General features: G+C 41.2%; 3 protein-coding genes across 8 annotated transcripts in view; 2 read left to right on the top strand and 1 right to left on the bottom strand.

The window, feature by feature from the left end:
- per2 (period circadian clock 2) overlaps window positions 1–16,068 on the top strand; it is a 31,438-nt gene extending 15,370 nt beyond the window's left edge. Inside the window, exons 3-24 of one of the 4 annotated variants that reach the window (XM_074688293.1) lie at window positions 504–596; window positions 823–977; window positions 1,115–1,236; window positions 1,337–1,538; window positions 2,376–2,427; window positions 2,956–3,098; window positions 3,236–3,314; window positions 3,409–3,515; window positions 3,609–3,762; window positions 4,128–4,242; window positions 4,404–4,553; window positions 4,746–4,836; window positions 4,929–5,106; window positions 5,240–5,364; window positions 5,498–5,704; window positions 7,622–7,885; window positions 8,190–9,106; window positions 9,485–9,601; window positions 10,232–10,469; window positions 12,829–13,036; window positions 13,989–14,139; window positions 14,268–16,068. In XM_074688293.1, coding sequence (XP_074544394.1) covers window positions 504–596; window positions 823–977; window positions 1,115–1,236; window positions 1,337–1,538; window positions 2,376–2,427; window positions 2,956–3,098; window positions 3,236–3,314; window positions 3,409–3,515; window positions 3,609–3,762; window positions 4,128–4,242; window positions 4,404–4,553; window positions 4,746–4,836; window positions 4,929–5,106; window positions 5,240–5,364; window positions 5,498–5,704; window positions 7,622–7,885; window positions 8,190–9,106; window positions 9,485–9,601; window positions 10,232–10,469; window positions 12,829–13,036; window positions 13,989–14,139; window positions 14,268–14,468 — 4,069 coding nt within the window. In that variant the 3' untranslated portion in view covers window positions 14,469–16,068. Of the gene's footprint in view, window positions 1–503; window positions 597–822; window positions 978–1,114; window positions 1,237–1,336; window positions 1,539–2,375; window positions 2,428–2,955; window positions 3,099–3,235; window positions 3,315–3,408; window positions 3,516–3,608; window positions 3,763–4,127; window positions 4,243–4,403; window positions 4,554–4,745; window positions 4,837–4,925; window positions 5,107–5,239; window positions 5,365–5,497; window positions 5,705–7,621; window positions 7,886–8,189; window positions 9,107–9,484; window positions 9,602–10,231; window positions 10,470–12,828; window positions 13,037–13,988; window positions 14,140–14,267 lie in introns of all 4 variants that reach the window. The other 3 variants (XM_074688294.1, XM_074688292.1, XM_074688295.1) reach the window with 3 other exon arrangements.
- Window positions 16,069–18,296: 2,228 nt separating this feature from the next.
- Window positions 18,297–20,023, bottom strand: hes6 (hes family bHLH transcription factor 6). The gene is made up of 4 exons (XM_074688338.1): window positions 19,890–20,023; window positions 19,709–19,795; window positions 19,492–19,573; window positions 18,297–19,185 (listed from the first exon to the last, which is right to left on the bottom strand). Exons 1-4 carry the CDS (start codon window positions 19,962–19,964, stop codon window positions 18,767–18,769), a joined length of 663 nt encoding a protein of 220 aa, XP_074544439.1. The 5' UTR covers window positions 19,965–20,023; the 3' UTR covers window positions 18,297–18,766.
- On the top strand, window positions 19,341–26,350 carry itm2cb (integral membrane protein 2Cb). Of its 3 annotated transcripts, none has more exons than XM_074688336.1 (7): window positions 19,341–19,475; window positions 21,857–22,104; window positions 23,883–24,020; window positions 24,155–24,346; window positions 24,440–24,550; window positions 24,655–24,805; window positions 25,433–26,350. In XM_074688336.1, the coding sequence occupies exons 2-7, from the start codon at window positions 22,018–22,020 to the stop codon at window positions 25,522–25,524; spliced, it is 771 nt and encodes a 256-aa protein (XP_074544437.1). In that variant the 5' UTR covers window positions 19,341–19,475; window positions 21,857–22,017; the 3' UTR covers window positions 25,525–26,350. The 3 variants fall into 3 exon arrangements, with proteins under 3 accessions (XP_074544437.1, XP_074544438.1, XP_074544436.1); XM_074688337.1 differs by lacking the exon at window positions 19,341–19,475 and adding an exon at window positions 20,042–20,138 and having other exon boundaries at window positions 24,158–24,346; XM_074688335.1 differs by lacking the exon at window positions 19,341–19,475 and adding an exon at window positions 20,042–20,138.
- Window positions 26,351–26,741: the final 391 nt, after the last annotated feature.

Genomic DNA, 26,741 nt, shown 5'->3' with positions numbered 1-26,741 from the left:
AGAGCTGTCTTGAGATCCCCAAAAATGTCTCCCCGTGTCCTGCTCCTCATTGTCCTCCAGCCCCTGACTCTCACTGTTAGCGCCCTCCTGCTGTGCACCCTTTGAGCTGCTGTCGCACTCAGGGGTCCTCAGGGAGGTAAGAGTGACCTCAAAGTTGGAGCGTGCTTCCTTTGTATCCTTGCTGCTAAAAGAGAGGTGAAGCTTCGTGCACGTTGTCCTCACTCATTTCCACCAAAGCCTGGATCCTCTTGTCTTTTTTAGGTTCATTTTAGCAGCACCCCACGTTGAGAGATGGAGCAACTCTGTAATGTGTTTTTGAGCACTTTAGTAACGTCAGGTGTGTCTGTCAGGTGAGAAGGAGCTGCTTTAGGGAAATTGGTGTTTCAGGAGTATAACGAACTAAAATAATAATGTCATCTTAGCAAAGACTTCATATCAATTTCTGTATTTTTTGGCTCTTTATTGTGACTAAATCTTCAATACTCCCTCTTGTCCCTCGACAGCTTAAACTCCCACAGTCCGTCTCCTCCCAGCAGCTCAAACGCCTTCAGTCTGCTGAGCTCAGAGCAGGACAACCCCTCGACCAGCGGCTGCAGGTTAGCACACCGCCCAGTAACACAGAAAAACACTTATTTCTTCAAAGTATAAGCAGAAAGTCTTAATGTTGTTCCACTTTTATCAAAGAAAGTGGCTTCTACAAAAGTTGCCTTTTTTTTCTTTTATTTGATCTGCATTCAAGATCGTTTCTTATTTCTATTTCTGACTCGCCCCTGTGCCACATGTTTGTCCGTGTGTGTGTCTCTTTGTGTGTGCAACTTGCAGTAGTCAGGAGTCGGCCAAAGCCAAGACCCAGAAGGAGGTGTTAAAAACCCTAAAAGAGCTGAAGCTTCACCTCCCTGCCGAGAAGAGACACAATAATAAGTCCAGCACATTGAACACCCTGAAGTACGCGCTGCGCTGTGTCAAACAGGTTGAAGGTAGGAACAAGCTTAACAGAGAACTTTTGTTTTTTTCTTCATGTTCATTATGAAAATTTTAACTTTTTCTCACACAGATATATTTATGTCTACTCCAGAGAGCTCTTTTTCTTCTTATTTATTATTGTATTTTGCAGCTAATGAAGAGTATTACCAGCTGCTGATGACCAATGACAGTCAGCCTTCAGGCCTGGATGTTTCCTCTTACACTATCGAGGAGATAGACAGCATAACTTCTGAATACACTCTGAAAAACAACGTGAGTCACAGTCTTATCTTTACAACAATCCATTAATTACTGTTTTTTCTGTCCTATACTGATGTATTTTCTCATTTGTCTAATTTGGTTCCCTCTACAGGACATTTTTGCAGTGGCAGTGTCCCTCAACACAGGAAGGATTGTCTACATCTCGGATCAGGCCGCCTCCATCCTGAACTGCAAACGAGATGTGTTCAAGAACACTAAGTTTGTTGAGTTCCTCACGCCGCAGGATGTCAGCGTGTTTTATAGCTTCACCACGCCGTACAGGCTTCCCTCTTGGAGCATGTGCACTGGAGCAGGTACGGGTGAAACACCTGCATAGCTTCTACACACACAGAGTTGAAAATACTCAGCGAGCAACATTTGTTGGAGGAGGGATCCTCTCAACAGCCTACACGTATAACTAAAGGTATTTTGCAGGACACCGTCTCAGCAGAGCAAGTGCACATTTATACAGAGCAGCTGTCAAATGAGCATGGACTTGTTTATTTTACTATTTTTTTAGCCTCTAAATATTCATGTAAAAAGGGACCAGCTGGAATTAAATGACCCATCGACTGCTGGGCCAGCAGCTGGTGTTGTGGAAACCTGTGTGGATCCCTGAAAATCAAGTGCTTTTTGATGACTCAGTGCAGTACTGTCTGTCATCCATGTGAGGCTGCTATTTGAAAATGACCTGACCCTTCATAAAAAAGATGTTTTTCCATTTTGTCTGAGCAGGACAGAACAGATTGATCTCTCTCAGACCTAAAGGCAAAAATAGGCAACAAGATTTCCCATTGAATCATATGAAAGCTTCTCCTTTTGGAAGTTTTGGGGAAAAATCAAAACTGAAACTTCCCCAGACACGACAAGAGTGCTTTCATTTCACTTAAGGATACTCAAAAAACTTACTTTTTCTGTTGTGGTGTGTTCCACATATGCCTGCAAGTGTTTTGACTTGGAGATAGAATTTAGACTTTCTCTGTACTCAGTCCCACTTCTTGACATATAGCAAACCGCAGAGCTGCTCTCCTGAGTGATGTATTTATTGAAATAATCAAAGCTTGATCATCTGCTTTTAGCCGAGACCTTGACCAGGACACGGTGGGATTGTGTTACTTCTGAATTAAAACCTTTCTCCTTTACCCTTTCAGAGACCTCCCCGTCCGACTGTATGCAGGAGCGGTCCTTCTTTTGCCGTATCAGGTGGGTGATTGTAAGGTCAAACACAGTGACAGGCCATCTGCTGCCTCTACCTCTAGGTAGTTTTTATTCATGCTTTCATTCCACTCTAGATGTTTTTCAATTAGCTTGTGACATCATATGCTTGTGAACTGTAATCAGACGCTTTTTCCAGTCCAGGGTCATACATACTACAGTAGATACACACACCCACACACACTACTGTAGATGTACTTTTTTTTTTTTTTTTTTTTTAATAAAATGTAAGTGACCTTTGCTGGGCTGTTTTTGATTGGTCAGATAGTGTCATAATATTTTGCTTGTCACAGTTGAGATTTAAAGCCAAAGTAACTGAAAGGTCACACTCAAAAAACTTCTAAACATAAAATGTAATAAAAAAATGTCATGGTTGGAAAAATAGTTCAATACTGCCCCCTTGTGTTCACCCACATAAAACTTAAAATCCACAGTTTCAGACACAGATAATTCATGATGAGTGATTAAATAACTGATTTAACGAAGCATTTTTTTTTCTCTAACCTGAATTTCCAGTGGTGGTAAAGAGTGTGAGGGGGATCTACAGTACTATCCATTCCGCATGACGCCCTACCTAATGAAGGTCCAAGACACAGTTCATGCTGAAGACCAATTCTGCTGCCTCCTGCTGGCCGAGAGAGTTCACTCTGGTTATGATGGTAAGAACCAGTCTGCAGGTTAGACAAGCCAATCTTTCCACGTCATTACTGCTCATAACATGTGTAACATAGACACAGTCTCATTTCTATACATCAGTGCAAGATACTTAATATAATAAAACCTTTCATCTTTAAAGCTCCAAGAATTCCTACAGACAAGCGTATCTTCACCACCACACACACTCCAAGTTGTGTGTTTCAAGATGTGGATGAGAGGTAAGCAACATCCCGACTATTCGCTTAAAAATGGACCAAGTTTCAAAACGATGCTGAGGTAGGTGACTGATTCATCCCATTCATTGTGTTTTAGAGCTGTTCCTCTCCTTGGGTACCTCCCCCAAGACCTCATCGGAACACCAGTCCTCCTACACCTGCATCCCAATGACCGACCCATCATGCTGGCCATCCACAGAAAGAGTGAGTCAGCAGTATTAGACAAATGTTGACAGAACTTCTTACGTCTGCTCAGAAAGTCACGCTCTAACGGCGTCATTTTGTCCTCCTCTGCAGTTCTTCAATATGCAGGCCAGCCGTTTGACCACTCGTCCATCCGGTTCTGTGCGCGAAATGGAGAGTACATCATCCTCGACACCAGCTGGTCCAGTTTTGTAAACCCTTGGAGCCGAAAGGTCTCTTTTGTTATTGGGAGGCACAAAGTACGGATGTGAGTAATACCTGAGATGATGTCAGCTGATTTTTAAACAAAGAGGGGTCACAGCACTCTGTAGAAAGACATGGTTTCTGTTTTAAAGAGGCCTGGGCTACTAGCAACACCCTTATTCAACAGCTGACTGACCACTGACCCCAACACGTGATTGTAAAGAAGATAGCTTCCTTCATTAGTCTTTTTGAACTATCAGGTGTCTAGGTGAAAAGAAAGTTCACCTCCTGCTCACATTAAGTAATTAAATCCTCAACCATGCTACCATCCATGGCTGTGTTCAACTCTGGACATTATTATTTGTGTGTTTTTGTAGTATATAAACACCAATACAGTTTACTGGAGTGTTTTTCTTGTTTGTGTATCAGGGGTCCAGTGAATGAGGATGTTTTCATGGCCCCGGCTTCCTCTGTCGGAGAAATGAAAGCCATGGACTCTGACATTCAGGAGGTGACTGAACAGATCCATCGGCTGCTGCTTCAGGTGAGAGTGAATGACTTGTAAACATGGAGGAACACATTTAAGCTTTGATCCAGTTTTCAAAACAAAGCTAAAGATCTTACGTGCATTATTTGAGGCTGAAAAACATCCTGCTTTATTACTTATTTACATTCTTAATTTAATCTCTCTCCATCTTGAATTAGCCTGTTCATAACAGTGGATCCAGTGGCTATGGTAGTTTGACCAGAAATGACCATCTTTTGAGTATGGCCTCCTCTAATGAGAGCCTTCATGAGGGTGGATGCAAACTGCAACTAGAGGAGGAGGCGGACATGAGCAGCAAAGTCAGACCTGTGAGTAATCTTGGATTGAGTCCAAATTACTCACGCATCAAAACAAATATTACCATGAAGAATTTGGTCTTATTACTGCAAAGATATTACTGTTTTTTTTTTTTAACAAAAATGGTTTTCAGTGTTTTAAGAATAAGACAGAACAGAAAAGTGACTCAGATGCCGTGCTGATTTTGTTTCTTCCTTTCAAAGCGAACATTTCAGGAAATCTGTAAAGACATTCATCTCCAGAAGAGTCAGGAGCAGCAGACTCTCAAAGCAGAAAACAAGAAAAGCAATAGCAGTAAGTTCAGTTGATAACTTGACTGTCTGTGGAAAATTACCGAGATAGTAACTTGTTAACTTGCAAACTAACTCGTGTACTCCTTCTAGTAGAGTCTGTACAGAAGAGCCTACCAGCAGTTAGGCCTAAAGACATGGCAGCTTCTCTCAACTGTAAGGAGACAGCATTTAGTACGGAGACCTCCAGGTCCTGTTTTCAGGAGGAGATGGCCTTCAATGACCAGACCCTCTACTCCTACCAGCAGATCAGCTGTCTGGACAGTGTTGTCAGGTAACAGAAAGAGACTGACTTAATGTGGAGAATGAACGCCTGTGTAAGACCACATGTCAACATTAATATTCTATATTTTCAGCATTTTCTTCTCCTGCTGACAGCAAGCACTGTGTTGTTATGGTTCCTAAAGGTACTTGGAGAGCTGCAATGTTCCCGTCACCATGAAGAGGAAGTGCCAGTCTTCCTCTAACACCACCTCATCCAACTCAGATGATGGCAAACAGAAAGAGCCTAACAACTTGCAGACGCCTGGAGGTATGGAAACAATATCACTTGATTATATTCACCTCATCATACATAGCTAAAGCCTTTTGGAGGCCTTCACACTCTGCCCTTTAAATTCTGCCAGCTCCTTGTCAGAATATCTACTTCTCTGTTCTCTTGGCAGAACCAGCCTTGTTGAAGGATCAGTCTGGTCTCTCCGCTTTGGATGATCAAGGCAAAAAGTCCAGTGACGCAGCCACAGCCGTAGTGGGCACCTCGCTGCCCCTACCTGTACCTAACAAGCCAGAAAGTGTGATGTCCATAACCAGCCAGTGTAGCTACAGTAGCACTATAGTGCATGTTGGGGACAAGAAACCTCAGCCGGAGTCAGGTACAGTGCTGTGAAAAAGTGTTTGCTCTCAGCCAGATTTCTTTAAAGCTGCATATTTGTTATCTGGGATAGTTAAGAAAATTAGCTCTGTTATCCACAGGTTTCCCTTCAAACATATTGATTAGATTACTTAATATGAGAGCTACCTTCAAAACTACACCAAGTGTGTAGAAGGTATTAGAAGTTTCAAGAAAATAGGCAGAATAGACTTTATTTAAGTAATATTTATTTTTTAATCTTTTATTTTGATGATCTGAACATCTCAGTGTGACGAATATGCAGAAATAGAAGAATTTTGGAAGAAGCAAATGGTTTTTCACAGCACTGTAAATGCTATTTTCAACCTGTTTGTGTGTACATAATGCTTCTTTCTCTGTGTCTGTGTCTGTCTCAAGCACTGTAATTGTCTAAATGGATGCCGGACAATTTGTTTCTTAAACACAGAAAACACGATCTTTTCACTCTGTAAAGTAGTTGTACTCAGTTTGCACAGAGCTTGTGCAAATTTCTTTAGATTTACTCTAAAAACTTAACAAAATAGCAGCAGCTACGGAAGCGTATTGCATTCACTTGAAGAAAAAAAAAAACAACTCCGGTTTTTCGGAGTAATTTATTCTTTGGTTTGTTTTTTGTTATAATTTTTTTCTCTTTTTATTAGTAATTTTTTTGTGGTAATTAATTTTGTTTTTCTGATTAATATTTTTTTATTGGTTTGTTTTCTGTTATAATTTTTCTGTTTTTATGAGTAAATTTTTTGTGGTAATTAATTTTGATTTTCTGATTAATATTTTTTTATTGGTTTGTTTTTTGTTATAATTTTTTCTGTTTTTATGAGTAATTTTTTTCCTCCTGTTTTTAGGAGTAATTTTTTTCCTGAAGTATCGAGCTTCTTCGAAATCCCGTGAGAACCTCCAACCTGCAGACGACTCCCGTGGATGTGTGGTGGCTCCTGTGTCCTGCACGGATCAGAGATCCTGTTCGACACATATATGCCTTATCCTTAACTTTCTACCGGCTTTCTAGTGTAGAAGCAATGCATTTTTTAATGCCACATCTTCGTCTATTCCTTAAGTATTACATTGAACAATAAGCTTATATAAAATATAAGGATAAGGTCGAAAGTAAGTAGAAAGTTAAGGATAAGGCATATAGCCTATGTGCGGGACACAGAAGCCACCACACATCCACGGGAGTGTCTGCAGATTGGAGGTTCTCACGGGATTTCGAAGAAGCTCGATACTTCGGAAAAAAAATTACTCCTAAAAACAGGAGGAAAAAATTTCCACGAAAAACAGAAAAAAATTATAACAAAAAACAAACCAATAAAAAAATATTAATCAGAAAAACAAAATTAATTACCACAAAAAAACAAACCAAAGAATCAAAATGAAAACCAAGGTGGTGTTACATCTGTGTTATCTCAAGTATGTAGAGAATCATGCAGGCATATTGCTCTATGAGCTCTGCACTTTAGACCAATTCCTTAAAGGGATTAAAAAATCATTTTGTTCGTACCGTATCATACAACAAAGCATTATCTCATATGGTTTGGTATCCTGTCATATGGTGCAGTACTTTACCATGCAGTATGGTGTGGTATGATATTTTATTTTATTGTGCACAATAGCCATGAACACAGACAGTTAATGTAGTTCTCATATCATGTTTATTATACATTTATGGCAAAGTATCCCAGGCCCACAGCTTGGTTTTTAGACATGATGCACCAGACATTAGTGAGTGTCACCAAAGCTCAGTTTACGTTTTCAGTGGAAATTGTGATTGTTATCCTTTTATGTTCTCTGTTCACCTGCATTGCTTTTGTTGTGGTCACTGTAAATGCTAAAACAATGTGTAACTCAATCTTTTGTTGATTTAAAAGATGTTAAATATGTGTCCCTGCTGTCATCCAAACAGAGATAATCGAAGACGTCCCAGTCACAGGAGAAACCGCAGAGTCCAGCCAAAACAATGGGGGTCCTGCTTCCACTATTTCCCTGCCCTGTCAGGAGAGGGAGTCCTACAAAAAGCTTGGGCTGACCAAGCAGGTTTTGGCAGCTCATACTCAGAAGGAGGAGCAGGTTTTTCTGTATCGCTTCAGGGAGCTTCGCAAACTCACAGCACTCAAAGCAAACTGCTCGAAGTACCTGGAGCGCCAGAGGGAACAGATCGCCAGTAATGGTAATATGTCCACCTCACTGATGGATCATTATACACGCCTTGAAAGGATGAAAAGAGTTGCTGTAGAGTTGTTGAATGCTGATGCTAAATAGTTAACAGGAGCCACATCATCACAAAGACACCCGACAGAGAAAGATGTCAGATAGCCACACAAGTTTCAAACATACAGTTGGAAGTTTGAGCAGAATAAGTAGCAGGTTTGGATAAGGCAGGATATCTATAAAGTTATCAGATTATAGATGATAATCCCTTTTTCAAACTACTGAACCTGAACGTTCTTCTTATCATCCTCTCTTATCTGCAGCTCTACCTGCTGCCCCCTTAAGTAAGCAGATGGGACCGGGTGCAGAGCCCACCACTCGGCGGGGCACGCGGAATAAGAAGACCAAGTCAAAGCGAGCAAAGCAGGTGGAGTCTTCAGACAGCACAGTGTCCCATCGCAGACAGCAGCACCTGCGGCCTCCTCTTCTAAATCATGGCCTCAACCCCACCTCCTGGTCTCGCTCCGACACCTCACAGTCAACATTCCCGATGCTTTACCCTCCTGTCATGCCGGGGTACCCGCTACAGGTTTACCCCAGACCGGGCTCAGTCGCTCCTACTCGTGCAGATGCAGCTCAACAAGGATTTGAGGTCAACCAGTGCACCCAGGCCCCTCCCTGTCCCTCAGCCATGCCCTCTGCACCCTACAGTGCCCCAATGATCAGCCCCGTCGTGGCTCTAGTGCTGCCCCACTATGTGTACCCTCCAATGGCCCCTGGGGTACCACCACCGCCAACTCAGCCCATGTACCACCCAGGACCTGGTAGCTTCCCCCTGCAAACACAGCCTTTCTGTCAAGCTGCCTTTCCAGGCCAGGTCCCCTTCACAGGTCCAACCTCTTTTATTACCCAGAACCAGCTCAACTCCCAGAACCAATACACTCCTCAAGCGGGCCAGTTTGCCTCGACTCTCTTCTGTCCCCCGTCCTCGGAAACTCCACAGGCCGCCCAGGAGGGACAGTCTCGCTCCTCCACTCCACAGTCAGCAGGAGGTGGAGGTCCAGCATCTCCGCCCCTGTTCCAGTCTCGCTGCAGCTCACCACTCAATCTGCTGGAGCTGGAGCTGTCTGTGGACAGGCAGGACAACACGGTGCTGCCCTCTGGAGGACAAGGGACTAACATGACTGAAAGGGAGAAAGGAGCAGTTGCCAGCCAGGCCATGGAGAGAGAGCTGAAGCAGGTAAACAAGGAAGCAAACCGCCTGTTGATTCTTCTGCTGTCCTTTACCTCCAAGTCTCCGAAGAAGAAATGTGTTATTCTTCCCCTGTTTAGCTCTGAAACAGTGTTAGTGAAATGTTAATCTCTTAACTTAATCAATGTGGGTTGTCGGGACTTCGATAGGCAGGCATGTTTCTCTGAGACATTCACTCAGATGTCTCTTCAACCCTCCCCGGTTTGAATGCCACATCACAGTGACTCCTCAGTGTGGGAGACAGTAGTAAAATGCATTGTTATTGTTTTGTCATGCCATGTATAAAGACAAGTCAGTCTAGATTCCTGTGATAAAATGTGGCCAGGGGTGTTAACACATGATGTTATTATCCCTTACACCCTATAGCCATCTCTCAGTCTCCTTGGTCCACCAGGACCCTTGTATTACGAGGGCACGCCCTGTGTCTGTGAGCGTTTGTCTTGGGATAAAGTGTGCTCTAGACTGAGGGCTTGCAACAAAGAGGTAGGCAAATCATCAGATAACCTCCACACTTCTCCAATCACAATCCTCCCTGATTCCATTTTTCAGTTACAACTGTAACTTTTCCTTTTCATGACTGAGAATCAGCGTGTTAAATCTTGTGATGTATGAGACTGAGGAGTTTGACGGGAGACAGTTTTTAAAAAATGATGTGACTTAAGAATGTCTTTAAAAAACGTATTAACAAGAATAAAACCCTTATTCTTGTACACAACTGTACTGTACTGTATGTATGCATGCATGCATACATACTCTTGATTTTGCATGGCACTTTTATTGTACATGCTCTTGAATGAGTTGCCCTGCTTTGATAGGCTGCAGAAGGATCAGGATCACTGATGTGTTTCTCACTATACTCAGCCTTAAGATGTACCTCTAGTAATCAGATGGTATTTTGTCCCAAGTGATTTGGTCCATGGACAATTTTTTGATATTCACCGAAGCAATATTCTTCCAGCTGAGTCTAAAAAGGCAGACGCAGCACAGCCAATGATACTGCTCCTGCTTTCTTTATGAAACACTGGAGATGAAGGGAGAACAAAATACGGTCTGCAAGAGCTGAGAGGTCACGCTCCTCTTTAACCGCACTGCTTTTATATTTTGTGTTTGCAGGCAAGTTCACGTGGAGACGGCAACAACAGCGACGTTAACTCTTCATCCAGCGACATGTTAGACATCATACTCCATGAAGACTCCTGTTCAGGCACCGGCTCAGCCACCTCAGGGTCCATGGGCTCCGGGTCCAATGGCTGTGGAACTTCAGCCAGCGGGACATCCAACAGCAGGACGTCTAAGAGCAGGACATCAGCCAGCGGAGCCTCAGCAAGTGGGACCTCTGGCAGCGGAACAGGTCTGTTGCAAATCTCATGGGAATAACAAGAAATGTTTTCCTTTGACATCCTCCAGGGTCAGTGCCATCATATATGTAGAGAAGACAAAAACGAACAAGAGGGGTCTGTTTTTATTTTAAAAATTGTGTCTTTGTGGTTGGCTTATCACTCTAACAGTATATATTAGGGATGCACCAATCACAATTGTCTTGCCGATCACCGATCTTTAATAAGTCTGACCTGCCAATGCTGATTTGGACCAGTACCGATTTTTACTTTTTTATTTTTTTATAACTGACAGCATATGCCTTCAATGTTGCAATCTTATTTTATTGAAAACCATTGAAAAATACCTGTGAAACAATAGAATCTTTACGTTTTAACTTAAACAACCAATAAAGTGTCCTGAGTTTTAGGTCTCAGAGCACAAAGCAACAAAGGCTGGCTGTCAGACCTTCCCAGAGGTATACAAGATCAGTTTCATATGTATAGATGGGCTGATCACCAACCTCTGTTCTCTGATCACTGATCCCCCAAAATTAAGGAAATTGGCACCAATCAATCGGTGCATGTCTAGTATATATTTATAAAGTGCCATTTCATGACTACATTTTTCCAGCAGTAATCAACAAAAACAAAAAAGGCTAAAGAGCTGAAGTAGAACTGGGAAATATACAAAAATTAGTAACATTCACTAAACCTGGAGCATCACAAATAGAGCTCATCCAAACCTGAGTCAGCTGTAAAGTAAGAAAAGTTTTTCACTCCCCTCACAAAAGTGGAGAGGGCGCCCCAAACTGATTGATGACTCAACAAACAGAAGGCCTGACAACTGAAGGCGCTGCCAGCCATACTGCTTAATGTTGGCTGTCCTTGAAATTTATTTGTTGAGAAAGTTTATGGACACATTCTGGTGAACAGAAACATCAGAAATAGAAATTCTAGAGTCATACAGGTGATGCTTGATGTCAGGCTGATGACATCTAGAAAAGCTTTATCATGAGATGGTGTGTCAGGTGATGGGAACTGAGCAAGGAAGTTCAATTTGGTCTTTAATTTGAAGAGAAGAGTGCAAGTCATTCAGATATTGTTTTGCCATTAGCCAGCTGTAGCTGTATAAGGGACAAAAATTACTTGACTATTAATATATAAAATAAAATTAATAAATGAATGAATACTTGAATAAATAAATGCAGCAGCATTATATACATAAATTAATTGTTAAATGCTTATATTTTGTTTGTGAGTTTTTATTATCATTTTTATATTTAGTTTTCCAAGTCCTTAATTATGCATGCCTTTTGTAATGTATATATTAACTTATCTATTTTTTTGTGAACTCATAGATTTTATTTTTTTTGTATCCCTGCATTTCTACACTTCATTATTTTTGCATTTATTTATGTATTTTTGTATTTCCACAAGTATTTATTTTAGGGCTGAACAATTAATCGAAATTAAAACTGACATTGCAATGTAATAGAATGTAATTTTCAATTTTCAAATTGCAAAGGCTGCAATTTAATAAAAATTCATGAACACAGACCTGGAGGAAAAAAAGCAACTTGTACTCCTTTCTTAAACCCAGCAAAAGTCATTATGCTGGTTTTTCTGGCAAAAATTAATCTTTATTTTTCACATTACTGTTCATATAATGCCTGTTGTTCTAGAGTGCTTTGTTCCTTTCTCTGATTTTATTTGAGGTAGTTAATGCTAGTTATAGTGTATGTCAACAAGACTTCAAGTTAAATCAATCAGTCAATATTCCACTGTGATTGTAATAAATAAAGATATGTTATTTGTATCTTTTCAAACATCAACTCATGTATCAGTTCATTCTATTTCATCATAACATCTAGGCCTGGCCTACAGGAAAGAACTGTTTATATGTTAACAGTATCCTTTGTCATGTTGGTCATACTAAAGAATGATTTATTGCTTGTGTTTAGTGAACAATGCAGAAGATAAACGTCCCCCCACAAAAACCGCATGCTAAATCGCAATCGCAATATTGGTCCAAAAAAATTGCACGTAGATTATTTTCCAAAATCATTCAGCCCTAATTTATTTATGTATTCCTTGTTCATTTTGTTATTGGAAAAGTGTAGATGTAAATTGAGTGGGCAGCTCTTGGTCAAAGCTAAACACACCCTGCAGTAATTTGTGACTAACCTTGTTGTCTCTTTTAATACCTCACGATTACATGTCCACACTTTAATCAGACAATGCACTTAAAGATACAAAGTTATAAAAATGTGTTTGTGAACTGCTGTGCAGAAAAGCTTCCCAGAAACCACTTGTGCAGATTTTTTTAAAATCACTGTTTTTAGAAAATCTTGATGTCTGATGTTTCCTTTTGTGCTCTTTGGATGTTGATAGGAAGCAACAACAGCAGTAATTACTTTGGCAGCGTGGACTCGTCCCAAAACAGCCAGAAGGTCAACAGCCTCTTGAGCAGCAGCAATGGACGGCCATCGGAGATGGAGCAGGGCGAAAACTTCATCAAGTATGTACTACAGGACCCGCTGTGGCTGCTCACGGCCAACACTGATGACAATGTCATGATGACCTATCAGCTCCCCTCGCGGTGAGTAGGAGGACAGTAGCTCAGCCAGTAGAGAGGAGGATAGTGGCCCTTGGGCTTGTTAGTTTAGCAACCTTGTTTTTGTTGTAGAGAGCAAAGGTTGAGCACGCATCCAGGTGTCTACTATCCCCTATTTATGAAGCAGGACTTGTGTCTGGATAGTTGCAAATGTAACTAGGCAGCAGAAAACCTCAGACAGATGATAGAAATGTGAACGTTTAGCAATATCTAGCAGTCTAATTCTAGATTTAAACACTCCCTTGCTCAATTCCCCAATCAGGGAAATTTCAGGAGTTACCATGGGCTCAAAGTACAGGAAACTCCTGTGATGCATGATAGGATTCTCCATCTGATAAGTGTTTCTATCACAAACTGCTTGGTACAGATTATTTTGAACATGATAGCCTTGGGAGGGTAGGAGGAGGAGAGCTCCTCTTGTTGATATTAAATGCTTATTCTAGGTCATCAGACTAACTCAAATACCTGCAAATTATTCAAGGCTGCCTTCCATTAAGCTGTACACACTGCAGCTTTAACTGTGCACAAGTCCCTTAATGCCTGTTATACAGCCCTTTTTGCTGGAAGGGAAGATAATCAAGTACATCTTGACTCCACTCACTGGATGTTTCCTCCCTGCTGGCCACTCTTCTGTCTCAAGCAGGCTGTAGAATATGTGATCATAGCACTTCAGTATAGTTTCTAACAAAGATTAGTGTACTCCCTGCAGTCACATTTTATGACCACTAGGTGGCACTTTAGCATTAACAGAGATACCAGTAGATGGTTGGCAACACTGTGAGAAGAAGTTTACAGACCATCTCAGAGATCAGAGCTGTGACATTTTAACAAACCAGTGATCATCCATTACACTCATTACTAACCCTCATAAAAGGTTGTTGGAGGAGGCTACTGATAGAGTTTTGAGCAAGGCTATTTGTGTTTGCTTTTCCTGCAGTGACATTGAGAGAGTGCTTAGAGAAGACAGAGAGAAGCTGAAGCTGCTGCAGAAGAATCAGCCACGCTTTTCAGAGGAACAGAAGAAAGAGCTGATTGAGGTCCACCCCTGGATGAAGAAGGGAGGACTGCCAAAAGCAGTAGATGTTAAGGTAGAATGATACCGTTTTAAAGATCCTGTTCTGTTCTTGATTGGGATTCACCTGTAAATATGTGAAAGCTGAAAAATCATGACTTTGAATGTCCCTCTCTTCTCCTCACTGAATTCTGTATTGTCAAGGTGTGCCTCTGCTGTGACGACGACTCTCAGGCAGCAGCAGCAGTCGCAGCGAATGAGGATCAGCCAGATCTGGAAATCGCCGATACAGATTCGGGGGAAGTCGGCTGTCAGCGAAGGACTAAGGAAGAACCTTTAAACACTGTTCTCATTTCCTGCCACGGTCCGTCCACTGGCCCTCAGACACAACAAGCCCAGCCTTGAACTGATCAAGACTCTCTGAGAGTCTTTTGTTACCCATCAGCCTCTTGCTGTGCAAAACTGTGAATAGGGACATGAGTTAAATGAAGCATCATCAGACAGACCCTTTACTCTCTGCATACAGCTCCTCATTACTTTTGTTGTCTTTCTATTGATTTTGTCCATGAGTTGTGCCTGTGTAGACGTCAAAGCTGGCTCAAGCAGTTGAGGCTTGTTTAGAATGTGAATATTCAAATTAAACTATAGTTTATTGTGAAATACTTTTTAAAGTGCACCAGAGGGATGTTTTTCATGTTATCTGAGAATGCGAGCATTCCTTTATTTCTGTGTAGCATTTATCATTTTGTAGAAGCCTTTGTGCACTGAAGAAGAGTTGCAGAGCCCAAGAAGGGAATTGAATGAAGTTTTCATTCTCTGGGCAACAGGTCAAACAAACACAAGCTATCTGAGGGCTGTCAGGAAGTGGCTCTGTGGCATTCTGTTGCAGATAATGAATAAATTCAGTATTTTGTGACGTCGGTTTCTCAACACTGCTACGTCTGCATGTGGTGAGAACAGGTGGAGACATGCATAACCATCAAGCAGGGAACGAAGTTCATGTTGTGGGCTGCTCTGGAAGAAGAACATGCATTAATGACTCTGCTGTGTGTCTGCTCTATTCCCTACACCAACATATAACAGGTTTTCATCACCTCACACTAGTGGTACTTGGTGATTTACACAGCATTTTGTGGCTATCCAAAGCTTGAGCACTTTCATCTTGTTTCACTTCTTTTGGTTTATTTCCAGACAGTTTATCATACTGTGTCTGATACAAAACTTTTGCTCCCTCTGAAATGTTGGTAGAAGATGTGTGAGGAAGCTTAAAATAGGATTATTCAAACTCTCCTGTTACTGATCGTCCCTCCAGGATGGAGGTGGTGAAAACACTGGTGTAAAAGACAATCAGGAGCAGCACAAACTGTGAGCCACAACAACTCTCTAACCCATCATGTTTTATCATAAAATTAATTTAAAGCGGCCCGTGTGCAGCACTTTCATTTAAAATGAGCTGTGAAACTTTCTCTAACCTTGATTTTATATTTGCCTCTCATTTAGTTCAAGAAACACTTTATTTAACTAATTTTGATGCTTTTATGAATGTTTGAAGCATATATATATTTTTACATGCAATGTTTTTTTCTGTTTGAAGAGATTTGAGAATTAAATTTATGACAGACTATCCAGCTTTAACAGGAAGTAGGACCAAGATGGAGGAGAATGGGAGTTTTTTTTATGGTTGGATTCTGCTAGAACGGGGAGGATAGTGTGATTGTGTGCCACATGACACCTAAAATAGTCTGATGTTGGTCCTCATAAATACAGAAAAGAGGATGCTGTGGAAGTAAATGAAGCTCATTGCTGTTGAGAACAAACAGTGTGGTCACTTCAGAAGTCAGAGTTTAGGGTTATTGCACTGGTATAAAGCAGCTCACACAGATGTCAGGAGACTGTGTTGATGGCTTTGAAGCCTCTGCTGTGATGTGAGATGAAACATTGCTTTTCGACTTGAACTTTTCCTGAATTTCTTATCAGTTTTTCTGTCATTTGAACAGACACTGGCAAAAAAATGCACATTTGTTTTTGTTTTTTTCTTTTTTACTTTAATTCTAATTATTTTCAAGCTGTTTTGTTTATCTTTGTTGTTTGTAAAAAAAAAAAAAAAAAGAAGAAGAAGAAGAAGAAGAACTTTCTCTAAATAAATTGTTGCCTAATTCACATTTAGGTAAGGTGTGTGTTCAGTATTTCTCTCCTTTGAAAAAGGCTTAATGATGTTTGTGAGTCTGTTTGCTCAGCTGACAACACCACGTTGGCCTTAATTCGACAAATAGTGAACTCGTTGAGAAAAGTAGCTGTTAATGGGCTGATGATCATTTGATGAAAGACTTTTTAAGAGTATTAAGTCTTAACAGCAGATAGGAGTTAGGAAGCGTTTTAGAATTATTGCAGAATAGTTAAGGATAAAATAAAAAAATAAAAAAAAACATCATTTGAGCAAGGATTAATAATTAAGAAATGACCAGTAAATTAAACTAATATAAGTAAATGAGTATTTTCTCGTGTTAGTTTAAGCTGAAGACCTTCCATAAAGATCAAGTGGATCAGAGAAAAGGCAAACAAGAATAATTGTTGAACAGAGATAAATACAGTTTCATTTTCTCCTCGCTGGAGTCATGAAATCCACTGTCTCATCACAATCGGATGTCTAGCCGACTTCAGACACAATAGTTTGCTCTCTGCAGACAGACCACGACTCAGCAGGCTGATCAAAGCGACCCCGGCTCCTCCTCTTACTCCGCCGTTCACACCTTCAGATTTAAATCAAGCTGAGGACGAGGTGCGAAAATCAACACAGGGCCCTCCTGCGGCGGCCCTTCGCACCTCTGCGGACCTGCGAATCCGGTCTAGTCTACACGGAAACATAGGAGTCTGGCTGTCAGTTATACTTTCTTTCCTTTTTTTTTTTTTTTTTTTTGGTAATAAAAAAAGTTTACATTTCTCTACCTGATCTTGTTATTAATGATTACATGTACATAATGTAACAAATTCTGAAAGGCAAAAAAAAAAATCATCTCAATGTAAATTGTCCCCTTCCAAAATTCATGAATCAGTCTCCTGACTTATGAGAACTCAGTGTAGGCCAACAAAATCCTGGGAGACATTTTATTTGTTACTTAAAAGTAAGTCAATAGTCAAACTTAAGTGTAAATAAAAATATTTGTGTCTAAATATACTACAATAAGAACTCAGTTTATATATGTTTGAGCTGTCAAAGAAGTGCAGCTGTTGGTAAACTGAAGCTTGAGCTCTGTCTCAAAAGTTGGTGATGTTTTCAAATATTTATGACAACCTGTGGCTGTGACAGAAAAATGAGATGGATGCATATGGATCCATACTCCCCAAGTTTGAAGCCATTAAATACAAAAGTCCATCCTTCAAAATGTTTTCAATCATTCTACAAAACCTGAGTATTTCTGCAACTGTCAGCCAGGATCTGTTGCCAAACTTAGGCTAAGACTTGCTTTGTTAATCTTTTTCCTCTCTCACTAAGGGAGGATGGTGTAAGAACGAACACTTGAGAGTGGGCATCACAGGAACACTGGAGGAGAGATCTGACTAGACAAGGATTAAGCCTGCTTCCTTTTCTTATTCATACGTGGTTGTAACAGCTGATGGTGCAGAGAAAGAACAGTGTCTGGAGCCCCCACCAGGAGCACAGAGGGCATGTCTGAGGGGGTAAACACAAGACCTCAAACTGGCAATCACCATTGGGGGAATCAAGATTTGACACAAACTCTTTGAACTAACCATTCAGTGTTTCCACTTTCAATATGTCTGTCGTGTATGATAGTGGAAGGTCTTTAAATTCTAAAGCTCGTTCTGGACTTAAATCAAAGTCCCACTCACAATACAGTACAACACTACAAAATGAGAATCAAACAATAAACCCACAGAATGGGTTGATAACATGAGTGCTAAACAATGCCGTTTAGGAGCCCTGTTCCATGACTGAGCAAGTTCCCATGTTATTTTTAACTGTACCATCAAAAGAGTTATAAAACCCATTTGTCAAGCCCTCAACTACGCCTATATAAGGAGTGAGTGGATTACTCATTTCACACCTCACAAATGCCTACGACGTGCTAAGGGATCTTGGAGAGGGAGAACACACAAATGGTCCACAATTGCAGAGTAATAACTAATATCTTGCAAACAGCAGTGGGTGGGTGGATAGTGGGATCTTAGTGTGTGAAATACGACTTCCTTGCTGCACGAATAGAGTTCAACACATGCCATTTGTTGAAAAGAAATTTATTGAAAAGTTGAAATGTATCACTTGATTTAGCTTACTGACAACCACTAATAAATACACAATAAGAGACATCCTACTGTAAGAATAATTTACATACCACTAACAATTAACTTCTAATGTGACAGCTAGTGTACTTTCTTTACAGCTCAGTCATTTTTAACAAGGAAATATTTACAAACGCATTTAGCCTTTCACTAAAGGCAGGCCAATACAAGGCCAACACTCTTCAAAATGAAGACCCAAGGGTCAAATTACATACTTTATTTTTTAAATACATTTCTGGCAATAGCTGTCTCCTAATAATTACAAAGAGCTTCTCAGATGCCTTTCTCAAGCTTCAAATGTCACCCCAGAAGTGATTCTGTCATTTACTGAGGCCTATCCAGCACAAACAAACTAAAATAAAGCACTGACTCCTCTACTGTGGTTTCAACAAGCGTCATATTATCTACCATGGCCTCCACACAGACTTGGAGTATGTTACAGGAGGCAGACTCAACACATCCTGGTCGCTGGCCTCCTCTGAAGACGACACATTACTTTGATCTGAGTCCGTCTCATCCAGGTCGGAACAGAGGTCATCGCTTGAGGTGGAAGGGGCAGGGGACACCAGAGATGTGTACATGCTCTCAGACAAGGCCCAAGTGCTGTTGCTGCCGGGATACTCCGCTGCTGTGTCCGGCAGCGTCACCCGGAGGCGGTCTTCGTCGTTGAGGGGCATGCTCTCCAGGAGGTGGTTCAACAGCTCGGCAGCGATTGTGGGGTCAATTCCAGGACAGCTGGACACAAAAGTATGCACGTCATGCATGCACTGGATGTAGCCAGCCGCAAAGCGCTCACAGGCCTCCCGGTTCACAGCGTCCACTTCTACAGAGAGAGGGAATACAGTTAGTCAACAAACGCAGCAAAGCAATAAGATGAAAACATCACAATGCCTCTCCTGATTGGCTGAACTGTAGGAGAGGCTCACGCGCACCTGTGTCCGCAGTACAATTAATAGAGATATCCCTGCGCCAACCGTTATGTCCACATTTGTGCAAAGTTAATGGGACTATAATGTTCGGCGGAAGACTGCAATGTATTTGGATGCCGGCATGATTTTGTGAAACTTTGAGTATTCAATGAAACATTGCTAAATGGCGCTCTTGGAAGACACTGTAAGTATTTGTTTACCTTGTGCCCTGTTTTGTAAGATGCTCTCCACACGCTTTACAGTCATCTCCAGCACTTCGGCATTCTCCATCTTTGATTGTAACTGCAGCGAGTGACAAGAAAAGCATAAGCAACAAGCTCTGGTAGCAGAAGCTAGCTGGAAAAGAGAAGCTAGGTTTATCTTAATGACCAAGTCTACAAAGACCAGAGGCCTTGTCGTAGAGGAACAAACACTCACGTCTGCATCAGCGATGAGAACTCTGAGTTCTTGTAAACTTTCATTGATGCGAGCTCTCCTTTTCTTCTCGACCAGAGGTTTCCTCATCTGCCAAAACAGAACAAGCACAATGGAGTCACTTTTCAGTTATCAGCCAAGCTGAAACAGAAACGTAGGTCTAACTATAAACGTTTGCCTTTACCTTTCTGTCAGATTTGACTCCATTGCAGTTTTCACCTCTGTCCATTCCGTTGGTGGTGTTACGGATGGGGGCCATGTTGTTGAAGTTTAACCCAGGCACTGCCAGAAGTCCACTGGACAGGAAGTTGGTGTGTAATCCAAAGAGCCGTTACAGCTTGTCAATGGGACAGATGGCCAGGCAGTCCCAGCGGCCAACAAAGCTTGCAGGAGGCTGGGCTCTTCAGTGCTGCTCCGACAGGGCATGTACTAGGTATATATGACGGTTAATTTACATGTGAATGGATGAACACACTACACAACGAGGGCGCGCAACGCTCGTACCCGCCAATCAGTGGTCATGTCAGCTTTTGTCCTCAACCCTAGCCCTTCAGTGCAGACAGGTTTGAATTATGATCTGGTCCAAGATAGTCTAACAGAAAAGGGCTTAGAATTGGTAAAAGCAGCTAAAAAATACAGATGAAACTAAGAATACAACAGAAAGTAAAGTACTTTCATAAAAACGTCCATTATCTTAAAAATGCATGGCAGCACTGAAAACTGATTTAATATGAAATTTAAATAGTCCTGAGTAAATTGTAGTGATATGAAATATGTGCATTCAGCCCCATCAGTTCAAAAATGAGTCTTTATTCTCTGAAGTTTAGTCTTTAATCAAAGCTTTTGTGAAGCACTCTCATTTAATGTGTCACTGTTGGCCATATATCCCTTTTCTCACATCAGATCATTAGTAAGATAGGCCCATTTAATGCTTTAATATGAGCCATCAGTTCATGGATGGGGATAAGGTTAGAAGATCACTCCCCTCTTAGAAATTAAGGGTCTAATGTGAACTAAACTGAGCTGTCTCATCAAGTGTTAGTGCCTTTGTGTATAATGTAAAAACACTGTAGCCAGACATGGCATTAAGTAATGATGCTAAGCTTTGTTGTCCTCTGTGGTCATGGACATATAGTACAAAAAGTCTCCCTGTGTATGATAGGCTTCACAGCACTTGTCTTTGTCCCGATCTGTCAAATACTGTGGCTGTGGTTTTCATTTGCTTAAATCTGAAATTAGATTCTTACATGGCCCATATTAAGCCATGTAGATTATATCTGTTTTGAGTCATCAGTGTTCACCATCATGACTTCACATATGCAAGGGCTGCGTGCTTATCTGTGCAAATATGCATATGTTGTGCTATTTGCATTTTGTGTAGAGGCATGCGCCAGCAAATCTGGTTTTGTTTGTAGTGATTTTTCTTATTGCGTCACAAAGATGGATTTTATCAGCAGCTGACCATGAAATTCAAAGTTGTAATCCTAAAAGTATCACATTTTATACTTGAAATAAGACATTAAATTTCTGGAGAAATCATACATCTTCTCTCCGCTGTGTAAAATGTCTGTCCTTGTAATTTAAGAATGTGTTTGCCAGTCATGTCTGGACTAATTCTGATCCATTGCAATTGGTTATCCTTGAGTGTATAATGCATATGCTTAACCAAAGGAATAATTCACAGACAGGACACGATGTACTGTTAGAGTACTGTGCAACATCTCTTTTTGAGTTTTATAAGTGAAGGGTTCATCAAAATTGTTTAACTACTATTATAGTCATCATGATCAGCTCAAGTGACCCCATTCTTAGTTTACTGCCGTGAAAAAGCTGACAGGGAGTCCTGAACATTCCCACATTTCCGGATAATAGTGTTAGGAACATGGTTGGGAAGAGAACATGCAGCTTTAAATAAAATACGGAAAGCATTGCCATATTGGGCACGTGGTTTCAGAATAAGGGCACGGCGTAAGGGAAAATGAACAAACGGGAATTAAACAGATTTTTTTCACTCTCAACGGATCCAAAACGTCTAAGTATGCGTATATTTTTACAGAGCCGACTAAAAAATGCATAGTTTGTAGGAAGTCTAGATACTGTAGCCGGACTTGGACTCTTATTTTGACAATGACGAGGCGGCTTTTCCCTCAGACCCACACAACGCTCGTTCGTCAGAGAAGACGCTCTTCTGATGTCACTGAGTCCCGGGGGCGAGACCGGTCTGCCGCTATATAATCTTCACTGCTCGGTGGATGAAGGCATCGCACTGAAGCAGAAAAGAGATACAGAGAGCAAACAGCGAACAAACAAACATGGTGAAGATCACTTTCCATGCAGTTTCGGCGCAGAAGCCTGAAAAAGAGAACGATGAGGACAAGATCATTATACCTCAGGCTCACGTGAGTTTGCACTCTTTGTTTTTCATTTTATGTGCAGGGGTATTGTCTTTTGTGTCTCTGCAGCTTTCACATGTAAAATTTTTGAGTTTTTTAGTTGCTACTATTTTAAATGCTTGATGCATTAAAATATCTGTTCTTTGGTTTGATTTTATGTTTGAACTCACTGGTTTATTTAATCATGCAGCATAGGTTCAGTAAAGCATCTTGCATTTTGTGTCATGCAGTTTAAGGTGCCATTATTAACTGAAGTTTTTTAAGCTATATTATTTCTGAAGAAGCCATTAATTTCTTAAAGACGCTGGGCTTATTTGTTAGAATAATGGCAGTGACCAACCCAGGCTGGGGATGTTGACATTACATCACCCTGTTTGGCTACTGCATGGGCAGAGTGGCTCTCCTGACTTAGTCTTTCTTTAAATTATGACATGCGCATTTTTAATGAGTATAAGCTTTCTAAAACCCAATTACTCTTGTACGGGTGGCAGTCTAGCAAAGTGTCCACTGATATGGTAAAACAATAGATCTGTCAGATGCAGTCACTGCACCAGTCAGTGACGTCACAAGCTGTAATGCTACGTGAATCCTGCAGGTAGTGCCAGAGAGTATGTGCTTTTGGGGGTAACATTGGGAATCAGAATAGTGTTAAGGTGCTGTTCTTATATCTACTGTATCACTGTGTGCCATCTCATACTGAGTACTGTAGTGTAAGTTGTTCTTGTTGCATTTAAAAAGTTATCAAGTAGATTTCAGTTCAGCTGGAAGGCCTGAAGTCCACAAAAAGAGGAAAGAAATCTGTAAAGAAATTCTCAAACTTGGATTTTTTGAATTAAAAAAACTATGCAACTGTGCTTTAAAAAATATTTATAATTCTAGCTAAGGCCTGACCTAAACCTGAATAAATAGTTTGAACACTAGTGTGTGATGTGAAGCCAGGTCCCCATAGCCTCTTTTTTTTTCTGGACTGCCTCCCTGGAGTTGAAATTTAATTAGATAGCTGGTACAGTATGGATGTAACCTTTTCTAATCCCCATCTTCCCTCCAGACATACTGTGCATTTGGTGACATAGCAGACAGATTTCCAAAAAACATGATCTGGAAAGCTGTTTGGAATTATAGACTGTCTGAGAAATTTGGCCAGGCATCAGAGCCCATGTGTGTAGATCTATAAATATGTGCAACTCTGCTGAGGGACTCCAGGCTCCACGTAATTGCTCTCATTTCGACTCCCTCTGAGGGTGCAAGCTAACTGCAAATATGGAGCATGGAAATAGGCCTCTAAGAATAGACCCAGACGGCCACGTGCCAGCATCTTCGTCAGCGCCTGGCACAATCTGTTCCCCCTGCTTCCGCTCGCCATGGCAACGGTAGTATGGAGAGGCAGCAGATTGATTGAGAGACTGTGGGTGGGCGTCTGGCATGCCTTAGTCCTGTACATCCTACGTCTCCCAGATCTCCTCAGCTGACTAACTGAGTTGGCAAACGCTCCTTGTCAGAGTAAATTTGAATTTTGTGATTTAAGAAGACATGTCCACTAACAGTTCATCATGGAACAAAAAAAAGAGAAACACAAGTTAACTCAAATCTGTTTTAAATACTTCAATATTCTAACCCTGAGGAGGACATCTTTTTTTCTGGGCTGCAGCATTATGTAAAATAGTTTTCTTTACTTTGAAAAAAAATTATGTTCAAAACGCTTGAATTGGTTCATTTTATAGAAAATAAAATTAGCATTCTTTTTCTAGACTTCTCTCCTAACTAAACTGCTACTTCCTTTGCAGGAGCAGCTGGTTCTTCCTGTCACATCCAAGAAGCCTTTTCCAACTGTCCTCTGCTGCCTCATCTTTGGCCTGGTGGTCTTTTTGTCAGGACTGGTTCTGGCCTCCATCTACGTCTATCGCTACTACTTTATACCTCAGGTCAGTTTGCTTTAACACAATATCATGAATCTAGGAGCACAAAACAATAATGAACACAAATACTTTAACAAAAGAAGACTGCATGTCCTGAAGTCTACATCTAATGCTAACTCAGCTCTAATGCGTCCCATTAGCAGATCCCAGAGGACAGCTTGTTCCACTGCCGGGTCATTTACGAGGACTCTGTGTATGCCCCTTTGAGGGGCCGCCATGAACTGGAGGAGAATGTGGGCATCTACCTTGATGATAACTATGAACAGATCAGCGTACCTGTGCCACACTTCGGAGGTAGCGACCCTGCAGATATCATCCATGACTTTCAAAGGGTAGGTTGAGTTTCAGTTATGCTTCCTTTTACATAATATTTAATGTCAAAATATTTATCAGGTCAAGTAATAACACCTTCTGTTTTATTCCAGGGCCTTACAGCTTATTACGACATTGCTCTGGACAAATGCTACATCACTGAGCTGAACACCACCCTGGTGATGCCTCCCAGGAACCTGTGGGAGTTGCTTGTTAATGTCAAGGTGAGTTGCAAACTACGACTGCTGCCATGAGAGCATTGTCAAAGATGAATGGCTGCCTAAGAGGCACATCACCTGAGTAATTCCTGTGTGTCTCTTTGCAACAGAGAGGGACGTACCTTCCTCAGACTTACATCGTCCAGGAGGAGATGGTGGTGACAGGGAGGGTGAGGAGCATGAGGCAGCTGGGGCCCTTCATCCACAGGCTCTGCTATGGCAAAGAAACCTACCGCCTCAGACGCCGTAACCAGCGCAGACGTGAGTACACACATCTACTTCTCCCATCTTAAGGATTTGATATGAGTTTGATATGAGTGCAGCGTCACTTCCACCAGTTTCTCACCCTATGTGCCACCGACTCCTGTGAGATGTCGAGTCATTTGACACGTGAGGGTCACTGTAATCTCCTGAAATGAAGCAGGGTAGTAATTCCTCGGCTGAGTCAAAGGGAATCTGCTGGGTGTAGGAGTGATCTGAGTGTATGCCTGGGCAGAAACCAAAAACAATCAATACCAAATAGGGGCTTCCTTGTGAGGATCTCAGACAGTGTGTTCGCAGTGTGAAATCCTCCTATTAAAGCCTTATTACGGTGTGAGTGTGCTTGTATGTGGGCGAGCTTGGGAACTTCCTGCTATGTGAGTCACTCGTAGTGCAGGAGATACGTCCACACACTACGGGGGAGGTAGTGATGCACATGAGTGAGATCAGTGTTTTCTGCCTATGATTGGAGTGAGAGCTTGAGAAATGACGCAACACTGACTACATATATAGCAGCGACTTTGCCTGGTAGTCATGGTAGCAGCAGAAGTGTTATTATTATCAGCACAGATCTCCCCCTTTGAGCCCTGAACAGATTTACTGAGTGTGCTCTCTTTTCTCTTCCAGGTATTGAGAGGCGGGAGACGAAGAAGTGTCACAGCATTCGTCACTTCGAGAACACGTTCGTGGTTGAGACAGTCATCTGTGACAGAGTCTGAATCTGAAGTGGAAATCACAGCCATCCCACACTGGAGCCAACTCGAACCATACCTCTTGAATTCTTTAGGCTTTCAAATGCACTTTAAAACCAACAGTTTTAGTTGCTGTTGTTTGTCTTTTAGTTGTTTTTTTTGTCTCAAGTTCAAAACAGTCTGTAATTGTTTGCGTACAATGTCAGTGTCTTTTTTTATTAAGCTTGTCTGTATATTTGGATGTTGTTTTAATTGTGTGAATATATATGTAGACTGTCAAGTGTGCTTAAGATTTTATTGTTCAAGTGTGTCTGAGCCTTTTTCTTGGCTAAAATGGATTTAAAAGTTTTGTTTTCTATTTGAAATCTGTTGTTCGATGCTCTTTAGCTGAAGCTATTTGCACTCTGCAAACACATTCCTTTTTTTCCTTGTTAGTATTTTGTTTTGAATGTCAGGAAATGGCAAAGCATACCTCATGTAGTTTAGATGTTTCTTTGCTGGTTTCTTTCATTACTGGACCGTGTACATAACTGAAATTGTTCCAAAGCAATATCTACTGTAAATTAATTTTGAACACACTACTACATGCATAGATTTTTATCTGAAATTGACTCGTTTGGGGATGTTGATTTCTTCATGGTTTGTCTCCTTACTTCCCTGTGCGCCCCATTTGACTTCTCGTTGTATATCACGGCTTTAGACTGTAATTAGTAGCAGCTTTAGAAGGACACAAGGAACCAAAGTCTGTGGTCAGAAATGCTATGCTTACAGTCAAGGATATATGAATTATTTAGAAAGACTGCTTTTTACTGTAGATGAAATCAAAGGCTGAACTCATTTCTTCTCCCTCTTCTTCTTCATTTATCGCCTCACCCAGATTTGGCTGTTGTCTTTAGCTATATCGCCTTTTCTAGATCCTTCTATCTTGGCATTATAATCTCTTTATCAATGGTGAGTCATCCCAGCTGAAAGAAATGAAAGGCTTGGGGTGTTCTTGTGTGAAACTGGGAGCAAATAAGTCTCTGTTGAGAGAGACCTGTGTTCTGTGCTCATATTCATTGTCCTGGAACTCCTATTCTGATGTACAGTCAATTTTTCTTGTAATATCTTGCTGCTTTAAAAATAAAGGAGGAAACCAGTTATTTCTTCTGCGTGTATATCAGAGTCATTTTCAGTCAAGTTTCTGTTTCTATTGTGCCAACATAAAATAATCTAAAGAGGCAGCCAGTGATGCTGAAAGAGAA

Source organism: Halichoeres trimaculatus, unplaced genomic scaffold, assembly GCF_033239565.1.
Source record: "Halichoeres trimaculatus isolate MK-OKI-2021-1 unplaced genomic scaffold, fHalTri1.1 fHalTri1_scaffold_15, whole genome shotgun sequence".
In the NCBI taxonomy this organism is placed as follows: Eukaryota; Metazoa; Chordata; class Actinopteri; order Labriformes; family Labridae; genus Halichoeres; species Halichoeres trimaculatus.
This window is presented reverse-complemented; position numbering and strand designations above follow the sequence as displayed.

Bases quoted from the DNA above. Each gene is read 5' to 3' on its own strand.
- hes6 (XM_074688338.1), bottom strand. From the start codon at position 19,964: ATGGCCCCCATCCGTAACACCACCAACGGAATGGACAGAGGTGAAAAC. The intron at 19,796-19,889 runs GTAAAGGCAAAC...CTGTTTTGGCAG, and splicing joins GAGTCAAATCTGACAGAAAG to ATGAGGAAACCTCTGGTCGA. The intron at 19,186-19,491 runs GTAAACAAATAC...CTCTCTCTGTAG, and splicing joins CTTACAAAACAGGGCACAAG to AAGTGGACGCTGTGAACCGG.
- itm2cb (XM_074688336.1), top strand. From the start codon at position 22,018: ATGGTGAAGATCACTTTCCATGCAGTTTCGGCGCAGAAGCCTGAAAAA. The intron at 22,105-23,882 runs GTGAGTTTGCAC...CTTCCTTTGCAG, and splicing joins TCATTATACCTCAGGCTCAC to GAGCAGCTGGTTCTTCCTGT. The intron at 24,806-25,432 runs GTGAGTACACAC...TTTCTCTTCCAG, and splicing joins ACGCCGTAACCAGCGCAGAC to GTATTGAGAGGCGGGAGACG.